The sequence below is a fragment of the Punica granatum genome, chromosome 7, assembly GCF_007655135.1.
Source record: "Punica granatum isolate Tunisia-2019 chromosome 7, ASM765513v2, whole genome shotgun sequence".
Taxonomy (NCBI): domain Eukaryota; kingdom Viridiplantae; phylum Streptophyta; class Magnoliopsida; order Myrtales; family Lythraceae; genus Punica; species Punica granatum.
The window spans coordinates 27824047-27834560 of record NC_045133.1 but is presented as its reverse complement, the minus strand read 5'-3'; the positions used below and the strand labels follow the sequence as shown (position 1 = coordinate 27834560).

Below are 10514 nucleotides of genomic sequence, written 5' to 3'. Positions count from 1 at the left end.
ATCTCATCCCATTCTATACTGTAAATCACGAATTTCGTATGGACTCATTTTAAGGTTTTTTTTTTTTAAAAAAAAAACCAAAATGGTCTAACATTTTCGCTCTCTCTTTTGCTATGGATCATCAACTTGACGACAATGGACAAATATGGCTGACCTGACAACAATTAAATGGTCCATTTGGTTTTGAAATTCATTCTAACTCATACTGTAAATTATAAGCTTACTACGAGCTCATTTTCTACAATACTGCGAATTGACCACATTTCGACAAATTTTGCAAAAATCAAATTTCCAATGGTCCATTTAGTTATGGACTTTCTTCTAACACAAAATGTAAGATCAAGGGCTTTGTAGGAGCTCATTAATAACCGAATCACAACTTGGGCTGAAATTTCCAAAATACCTTTGCAATAGATCATGGATTAAGCCACATTTCGGCTCATTTTGCTATTGTCAATACCAATGGCCAACTTCGCCCACATCTCCTCCAAATCCATATTGTAAATCATGGGCTTCGTACGGACCCATTTTGAGGTCAAACGCAAAACGGTCCGAAAAAATCAATATCCCATGCTATAGATCATCGACTACCCACATTTCGACGATTTTTGCTGACATGAAGTCTCACTAGGTTCTGAATTTTTCTTCCAACATATTACAGATCATAGGCTTCATAAGGGCTCATTTTAAGCCGAATCATAAATTGGAACAAAATTTTCCAACATCCCTTTGTATATATACTCGCTCCACAAATCACAGCCGAAAAAAAAAAACCTATAGATAAATATTTGATATCACTCAGTCAATTTTACATTCGCAGTGAATAAATAACAGACAAACAGCTTTTCACATCGATCGGAGGAAGGGAATTCAGGATCAAAACTTTTCAGTTACGAGCCCAGCCAATAAATACACTAATCTTACACTTACTATGTACAACTGAATCAGAATAAATGCATCAATGCACCCGACTACAAAATGATTTAAATGACTCAACTGCCCTCAATCCCCCATTCCTTACGTTGGATTAAGATCCCGTGAAACTTGCCCTTGCCATCTGAAACATTAAAACGCGGCCAATGTTTGTTAAGTGAACAGGTTTCCATAAATCAACTCAAAACAAACTAGCAGAGACAAATGCATGCCGTTGGCCTCTACTGAACTGAAGCACATACTGCTTCTTCATTTAATGTGCCATTGGCCTCGAGAGAAATGAATAAAAGTAGATCTTGGGTCAATACAAAAATGAGGATTCAGGACCGGCAAGCAGTAAAAAGGTCATTTGACAAACCTGGAGAGCAAAAATCTGGCCAAGGGGCTCAAATTGGTGCTTGAGTTAAGCTCTTTGTTCTGCTGCTTCTTACGAGTGTCAGCTTCAGAATTTGCCTTCTCTAACTCCTGAGGAGATGTCTTTCCCTTTGAGAAGATGTGAGCTGCCTGTGCCTGCAAATCCTTTAGCAATGGTTCCTTCGAACTGCAACACAGTACTTCTGGACATTAGCTCATCGAATAGAAACCAGCCACTGTCAACTCTTGTTTTTTTTTTTTTTTGGGGGGGGGGGGGGTGGTTGGAACTAAAACAAAATGGAATAAACCAACTTAATTAGATGAAAGAATCTGTTTGAAACCTTGCCAACTTCTGAAGCAACTTGCTCGTAAGGACTTCACATGACCCAGGTCTAACTCGTTCCAGACTCACAAGTGAGTTTGTAACTGCTCGGACAACTGACACGTCTATATCATCACCAGCAGCCTAATCATACAGAAACCGACAAGTGACAAATGAAACATTATCAAATGTAATTCACATTTATAACAAAACAACTTAAAGAAACGGTTCATGTTGTGAGCCTTCTGGACACCACTTGCACTTGACCTCTATGAGCTCATGTGGATGCTCACCTCTTTCAGAGAAGGGATTAACAAAACGGATAACGGGGCAGATGCTGATAATGTTTTTGCACTTTCCTCATCATCACTTGCATTTCTAGACCTTGGCAATACTTTGGGAGCATCAAAATACTCCTGTGAATTCCTGCAGCAAACAGATTTTTAACACTTCGTAGACCAAGTCACAGCTCCTGGGCATGGAAGAAGAGAGAGGACTCATTGTATCAGCTTTACCTTGAAGAATCATAACTACTTTTGGTTGTATGTTCTCTACTTCCATTTTCCTGACCATCTCTAAACTTGCTTAGTGCGGACCTTTCTCTTGCATTTCCTCTTCTCATACCCACTTGCATAGCAGCCTTTGCCTGAAAACCACATCAATAATACGTGACTTTCATATTTATTAGTCAGGGGGGAGAAAGGTCCAAGAAGAATTTAATCCAGCTGGTTGGGTGGAGTAAAATAGCCACAGAGAACAATGATAGACCATGAGTTTCTAATAACCAATAGTAGTGTCACATGGTCAAAAACCTCATACATGCTGAATGGATTTCAGCAAGATATAGTATACGCAGTTAAAAGTGTTAGATGGGAACGATAAGAGAACATGTGAACATAGCATTGACATACAACTCTCAGGTTAAGAGTACATCGAGAAATAAGAATAAAACTAACCTCTGCAAGATTTAATGCACTATCTTCAAGTGAAGCACTCGAACTTTTTTCTTGAACTCCAAACCTGGATTTTGGGGTTCGAGGAGAATCAGACTCATCCTGTTGCCCGCGGAAAACAACAGTTCCTGTGGTAGAAGCATCTTCAAAAGAAGCATATGTGCCGCTAGACTACACATTGCATCAAGATCCAATCAAGGCCATGCTCAATATGGTAAAAATATGGAGATTTTAGCAGCTTCAGAGCCGTAAATATTGGAAAATCTCGTACCAAAGTACTTTGGTCATGGGAAAATGGAGATGATTGAGATCCTCTTGGGGAGCGTATAACAACAGTTCCTGATCCACTCGGAGATGAATTCTCCTATAAATTTCACATCAAGAAAACAATTTATGGTGTAAAACCTCTTATAGAATGAACAAATTGAGCTGCACAGTAGAAGCTGAAAATTTCATGATTGGAAGTTGACCATGTCTTAATTACCAGAATAATAGACGGTGTGATTCTATGATTAAGTAGACATCCGCGTTAGCCTTTAGAGTCCATATGAATCTATCTGGTCAATTTACTCTCTGATCTAACTCTCTCCTTTCGAGTGATAATTTGATGCTTCCTAGACATAGCCTTACCATTTATATATTGGAATACACATACCATGCAGATTCGCAGCAACTTGTCACAAAGCATGATGATCATATTTCGACTCTTATTTAACTGATGATACCCATATTCCAAGAATATGTATTGAGCTCAGGCTCATGTAGATGCTCATCTGTGCGCGCGCGCGCGCGTGTGTGAGAGAGAGAGAGAGAAAGATCCTCACATCTTCATGGTAATTATTCTGTTCCCCGGAATACCGGTCTCTAGCATCTTTTCTGAATAAAATTTCAGAAGACTCAGGGAGGGAATTTCCTGATGGAGATAACCAATTACTACTATCTGCAGCTCTTCTGGGGGTTGCCTGATTGTATGAAACTTCGCTTTTCTTCTCTCTGACCTGGGGTGGTCTCACGTTGCTTCTAACAGTCCCTGTACTCTGAGTTCCTCCGATGCTGAAATCCCAACCAGTGTTTTTCACTGTCCTCCCTTGACCACTGCAATTCGCAGCGGGTCAGGAAGAACTTACCAACAAAGAGCAAAGTTCAATTAAAAAACCAACCTGGCTCTGACTGTTTCTTCTCCTTGTATATCTCTCTTCACCTTCACAGTGTCAGTTCCCTCCACAATGCCCTTACCCATAGGACTTTCTACATCTTCCACTGGCTGGTATTTTGGACGCTCTCTGTCATGAGGAAAGAATCGACCAACCATCATAAGCTTACTTAATAAGAAAGATGTTATGTTAACATTTTTCACTTAATTAAGAAGCAGTGATCTAAGCAAGCTCAATAACAGGATCCGATGCATCATTTTGGAAGAAGATGATATTCTATTTAGAACTAGAATTCATGTAACATCTGGTCAAGGAGTTATACAATGTGAGCCCAACTGGCATAAAAAAAAAGGTATTGCACAGAATAGCAGAAGTATAGCTCAACATTGCACCTTATTCTCTCCTGAAGCCTTGGGCTCTTCCTAGCATTTCTAATAAAACGGTGCTTCAAAAGCTCCTTGGCACTGGGCCGCTGAAGTCGAAGGAGCAGACATGTATAAGAAAATTTGTAGAGCATAATAATGGATTGATTGTAGATACAGAATAACGCAGTTGATGATATATGATAGCAAGTAACTTACGAGAAAGAGAAACAGATAAAACCACAAAGACATTGCCGAAATGCCATAGATAGTTTACCTCTGCCGGCACCTTCTTCAAGCACAATGAAACAAATTCTTTCATCAGACGAGAAAAATGCTCATCCAGCTGCAAGGAAACGGGAAAAGAATTAATCCGACTGTAACATCTAACTCTCAAAAACTGAAGTGTACAATGTGTTCATCAAATATGATTGCAATATAGTGATATCAAAAGATTCTGATAAAACCTGTGGTGGACTTTCTCGAGGTATGATAAAAAGAACTCTCATCGGATGAAGATCTGCAAGTGGAGGTTCACCTTTTGCCATCTCGATAACTGTTATCCCAAGGGACCAAATATCTGCCTGCACCAAGTAAGATCACTATTACAATCTACAAAAGCTTATTTAGGATTATTTTATTGCATCTTTTTTGCACACAGGCAACAAGAATCATAAAAAAAATTGCTGCTTCAAAGGACAAACCTTCTCATTGTATCCTTCAGAATTCTGGATTACCTCCGGCGCCATCCAAAATGGCGTTCCCACAAACGTCTGCATTTGGGGAAAAGTGCATCTACATTAGCTTGCCTTGATATAAAAATGATTAAAATATAAAAAAAGAAAAAAGAAAAGCTGAACCTTCATGCTTATCAAGGTAGGAGAATTATATCAGTTACACTAACTGCATACAAGTTGGTGGCAGGATATGCTAGCAGAAAACAAAATGTAATGCTACAATCAATAAATGAATAACAAGTGGAGGACCTATAGATTATCAGCCAATATAGCCAATAATCCACACCTAAAAAGGTGGTGGTGCACCACGATGTAGCTTGCCTCTGACTAAGCCAGTATATCAAACAGAAATAATACAAATTGATGACTTCCAAGTCCAGAGTGAAAAATCAGAGAGAACAAATTTGTTTCGGCTGCAAAATTCAAGTAAAAGAAGGGGCTGCGGTATCTATCGAAAGTTTTCAGAAAGAGCGATCCTTAAAACAGGAATTACCTTTCTCCTTGAAATAGTTCTTGTTAATTGCGCAGATACACCAAAATCTGCAACCTGTTGCAAGTCAGTCCACACTGAATTTTCTCTTTCAGTGATAAATAAGACACCGTGCACTACAACTTGGAAAAGCACCAACACGTTAATGCAAACTGTCTACTATTTGGTACTTTTTCCTTCCAGGTAGCTACTATCCACAGTGCCATGCACTCATCAAGATAATTTTGGATAATGGACTGAGATAGACCATTTCTGTACCTTCACATCACCGGTCTCAGTCAACAAAATATTAGCCGCTGCAAAAAGCAAAGAATACAAATTAGTTGGCGCAGAAAATGTGCACATCAAATTTGTCTTGCGAAAGAACAATGAATTGCCTGAGCAAGCCAAAAGCTTTGATCTCGGGTAACATAGGAAAAGAGGGGGAAGGAAAGACATGTAGAGAGAGACTGTAAAAACCTTTGATGTCTCTATGAATCTTCCCCTCATTATGCAAATACTCGATTGCATGCAGCAAGTCACGTACTATGCAAGCAATAGACATCTCATCTAGGGGTTGACCTGATTGGAGCTATAGAAATAGTGTATTAGCTTCAAGAAAACTCGCCAGTTGTCATAAGTGCTATATCCAAGGCAAAGAATACAGCTACACTAAACAAAACAGTAGAATTCTTTAGCTAAATGTCAAAGACATGCAATGCAGACGGAGAAACACATTGGAGAAAAGATGCATGCACTGCATCATTACAAATACCCAAGAGACTGAATTGACAGGAAAAGAACATCAATTAATATCGTGGGGGTAGATCGGCAGAAGACACCTACTAGATCGGCCACAGAACCACCAGCCATGTATTCCATTATTATCCATAGCTTGGTTTGGTGAAGATAGGAACCATAATAAGCTGTGATATATTGAGACCGACACTGTGACAGCACAGAAATTTCCTGCATGAAAAATGGAAACAGTAAGCAACTCAATTTCTCATCATTCCCTTCCTGTAAAAGGGTTAAATAACGGAGAAGCCATACCTTTTGTATATCCTCAATATCATCCTCCCTAAAGAAGAGTAAAACACATGCAAGCATCAGATGGAGCTCCAAAGTCCAAAACCAAAGCACTTAAACTTAAAGCAGGTAAAACTAACAGTCAAATGCAAAACAAAGCCAAGGTCAAACAACATCAGGATCATGAGCACCAGAAACATGACTAGCTACTTCTTGATTCGATGCAAGCTTAAAACTAATCCTATTTGATTGTGCAATTGAATTCTTCAAATATATGAGCTAGGACCTTGAGTTCCTAGAGAATATGGTGACAGACATTTTCTTTTTTTATTGATGTGACTACACTAGAGAATAATTGACAATAATCTTGTGCTCAAAATGCTCAAATTATGCTTATTATTTTTCTATATTCATCAATTAAAGAAAGATAGCATTTTCATTCCATGAAATAATTTAAAATTATCAGAGGTCAAACTATATATGTAAAACCCAAGGTGACGATATTGTTGGTACATCAACTTCTCCATGCAGCTTAAAGACCAGTAATGCCAGCACTAAAAGTAAGTGTTGATCCAGATAGACTGTCACATGGTGCCAATTTAAGTGTTCAAATGGTTACACTAGCGCTTCATTTATGCTTTTCTTAAGCAAAGAAGAAGCTACTGATGAAGAACAGACTGGAGATAGTATGCAAGAACTCCTTAGTAAATCTAAGAAGCCCAAAAAATGAATTTCCAAAACCAACATATGCTAAAAGTTTTTTTCTAATAAAATTATACGCATATATATTATGTCACACTTACGATTCTTCAAGATCAATTACTTTAATAGCCACTTCTTTGTTGAGCTCTTTATCAAACCTGCGGACATTATAAAGAGTCAGAAGGACGAAGAAATCCACCCAAGTCAGATGCCATAACAACTATGACCCAGTTGGATTTATCGACATGAAAATCCATTACACTGCCTCCTTCCACAATGTGATTTTTAGACTCCAGATTTGTCTCTAATTTCCTATTTGCTCAATTATTTGGCAAAATAATGTAATGATATTAATACGGTATACACTCCTGGGGTATAGCTCACAACCTCAAAGGATTATGACATGTTCTGTCCTGACTATATCAAGGACATCTCTGTTGAGGACAAGGAAATCTGATGTCTAAACAACCCAATGAAAGATTTACTTGGGCTAACACCGCCTTCACATGATAGACATTTATTAGTATATTTTGCATAATACTATATGGAGATCACTGGTTCCGTCACGAGATCCAATTGATTGAGCTAGAAAAATTCGAGATCCAAAGTATACCCGTTGCATTTGACATCCTATCAAAGGAATCCATAAGACTAACCACTTCCTTGAAGTGTCAATCATTGCTCGATCTCAAACTCATGATGTAGAAATTAGAGGGCCTACTTAATACTATGAGCACAAGCAACAGCAACCATCTTTGAGAAACCAAATTGTAGTCAAAAGGTCCCAATACAGACCTACAAACTAGTTATTCTGCAAACCAGGCAATGGAATCGAGCACGAGTCAGAATCCAGCCACATAGCTTGATCAACAATAGCTCAAATGATCCTTCTACTAGATTCAGGCATTACAAGTCCCGCATAATTAAGTTCAATTGCTGATATCCCATTCTAAGATGATCAAATCAAAAAGAGCCAGAAAAGCTTATAGACAATTACGCTTTATAGACGTCACCAAAAGATCCTCTTCCAATGAGCTCGAGCTGACTAAATCGAGCTCCCGCAGCTTCCATGAAACCCGCCACATCAGCCATCTCCAGCACCCACTACCGCCCTGATCAGAAACACGAAAAGGAACAGAACTAAGATGGAATATAAACCCTAAATACGCCACATGCTTCCGAAACAACCACCAATGGCAGCCAGAGCACAGCAATCAAAGATCTAGAATGCAAACACTATAAAAAGCGGCACCGATTCATTTTAATATGAGCAATTCGAGGAGGCCCTTGGAAGCAAAGCATTAGCTCTGGCACGCATGCACGCATGGCTCCAGAGGGATTCGGTTAGGTGAAGTCGAGTGCTATAGTGACGGCCCAACCTCAAAAGCAGCTCGGGACAAAGCGCGAGCACCACAGGAACATCGCATTCGCAGTGAAAGCAAAAGAACACCTCGCACGTGGCTTCGGATTTGAGGATTTCTCCACTAGCGTTTCCCCAGAATGCAATGATCGTTCCCTTTCGTGACATTTGCGTCGCAGTCGGAGGGGATGGATTGAGGCGGGGGGGGTGCTTACCTGCTAATTGCAGTTCATCCGATGAAGAGAGGGACGGGCGGTGCGAGATTACGCCATGGATCTCCTCCTCAGCTCCGCTGCCTCCTCCTCCTTCGCCTCCGATGCACAGAGGCCTTGATAGTTTAACGGATCGAGAGAGAGAGAGAGAGAGAGAGAGAGAGTGAGTGCTTCTGGGTTAAATGATGGGAGTTTCCTACAACTGAGCAGATCATTTGCAAGGACGGTTTCGTTTCGGTCCCCAGGTCTGAGTTTGGACCGGACAGAACGACGCCGTCTGCTTTCAGAATTCTCCTCTTCTTCCTCCTTCGGTGCTACCGTGAATGGTGATTGGCTCAATATCTTCTCGTTCGGACAAAGTTATTGGCGGTATGCTAGTTGATTCTACATGAAGATGATTTATGTGTACTAGTCACCATCCAAAATGATCTTCGGTCGTAGCGGAAATGATCGCTTCAACTCGATTATTTCTTCTGTAAAATTAATAATTGTAACTTTATTCATGAATGAATGCAATTATAAATTGACACATACGAGAACTGCTACTCTCTTTCTGGTCATTGACTATCGCCTTGTTCTGAACATGATACGCGCTTGGACCGGGCGGGTGAGGTGGCTTAAGTCAGACTCCATTATGAATTTATGAATTGACCCAAATTCTACTTTCTTTGAACTTCGGGGACAGTGAAAGCCTAAATGCTACGGTCATTGAAACTGATCGATGAGTTAGGCCGGTTCGGTCGGCTGTTCTTATACTTCTCGTGTGGCACTAATGGGCCCTTAGTAGAAAGTAAAGGTCCAACAGAGGCCCAGCCCACTTTGGACGAGATGGGCTGAGCATCGACACAAGAAACAAAACTTTGAGTAAGTTGGGCCGTGGCCCATGATAGGAAACTACGTTCGAGGGGCAATCAGCGGGCTTTATCAATGACGTTCCCAAGATAATCGTCTTCATTTCATCAAATGAAGGATTGGGTGATAATTTCAATGATTTTAAAAAAGATTCAATTATTCATTATAGTTTCAAGAGATCCAATACATCATGCCATCCCTTTCCCTCTCCTTCTTTGGAGGTTCCAAGGCATGACACTGCTTGCAGGTAGACGAAAACGATCGGAAAAATCCCCTGCAGAACCCCCGTTTAGGCCGAGTTAACCTCTCGGCGTCTAACTTGTCACGAGGACTTGTTGCTCTCCCAGCATCCCCGCTTTTCCTTCTCCGAGAACCATCGTAGCTCAATGACGGCACCGGCATAATGAACTGCCATGTCCCCTGAGATGACGAACGATGTAGACTGCGGTGACTCGCGAAACCTCTGTTTCCATCACCTCGATTCTGCGGTCTGCTAGCGGATCTGCTCTGATAGAATGGCTTCTGCTCTGATATATCGCTCAAGCTGGTCCGAGCACTGCTGCTGCTGCAGCTGCTGCGAGTGCTACTGGTCCGGCAAGGCAACAACGAGTCCTTCCTGCTGCTGACACTGCTTGCCCGAGCCACGGTATTCGAGTTAAAACGAGACAATGCATCGGACTGAACAGGAAAGGCGTGGGGCAAGAGCTTGCCGTTGAGGAAAATGTGATCAGCTGGTGAGTCCGGCTCATGAGTGGTCCCGAACTCGAACTCGGGATCTCGGTGTTCGACGCGGATGCTAGGGAATGTGAAGACGTCGATCGAGGCGTCAACTCTATTCACCATGATCTAATTTGCTATATCAGGGGTTCTGGTCTCATTCAATTATTTCACAGGAGCGTTTATGCTATGGCTTGTTGGATTTATGTATATAGGGAAGAGGAAGGAATCAAAGGGGATGGGACTGACGAGGTTAAGAGGGTTGACTGCTTTGTTTGGAGCGGACATAAAGGACGATCCAGAGCCTCCACTGTTGGGATATTGATAAGCTTTGATGGTCTAAATCATTGAAACCCCA

General features: G+C 40.9%; 2 protein-coding genes across 2 annotated transcripts; both read right to left on the bottom strand.

Moving 5' to 3' along the window:
- Nucleotides 1–755: 755 nt before the first annotated feature.
- LOC116214152 (serine/threonine-protein kinase sid1) lies at nt 756–8911 on the bottom strand. The gene is made up of 21 exons (XM_031549474.1): nt 8591–8911; nt 8013–8127; nt 7117–7173; nt 6338–6365; nt 6131–6253; nt 5765–5876; nt 5564–5601; nt 5309–5362; nt 4783–4851; nt 4546–4662; nt 4356–4424; nt 4109–4188; nt 3723–3845; nt 3387–3657; nt 2834–2926; nt 2566–2733; nt 2125–2255; nt 1903–2035; nt 1629–1753; nt 1292–1474; nt 756–1057 (listed from the first exon to the last, which is right to left on the bottom strand). The coding sequence occupies exons 2-21, from the start codon at nt 8105–8107 to the stop codon at nt 1018–1020; spliced, it is 2109 nt and encodes a 702-aa protein (XP_031405334.1). The 5' UTR covers nt 8108–8127; nt 8591–8911; the 3' UTR covers nt 756–1017.
- Nucleotides 8912–9610: 699 nt separating this feature from the next.
- On the bottom strand, nt 9611–10282 carry LOC116214599. The gene has a single exon (XM_031549979.1). The coding sequence runs from the start codon at nt 10280–10282 to the stop codon at nt 9611–9613; it is 672 nt and encodes a 223-aa protein (XP_031405839.1).
- Between the last annotated feature and the right edge of the window lie 232 nt (nt 10283–10514).

Bases quoted from the DNA above. Each gene is read 5' to 3' on its own strand.
- LOC116214599 (XM_031549979.1), bottom strand. From the start codon at position 10,282: ATGGTGAATAGAGTTGACGCCTCGATCGACGTCTTCACATTCCCTAGC.
- LOC116214152 (XM_031549474.1), bottom strand. From the start codon at position 8,107: ATGGCTGATGTGGCGGGTTTCATGGAAGCTGCGGGAGCTCGATTTAGT. The intron at 2,927-3,386 runs GTGAGGATCTTT...TGAAATTTATAG, and splicing joins AGAATAATTACCATGAAGAT to GAGAATTCATCTCCGAGTGG. The intron at 2,734-2,833 runs GTACGAGATTTT...TGCAATGTGTAG, and splicing joins CCCATGACCAAAGTACTTTG to TCTAGCGGCACATATGCTTC.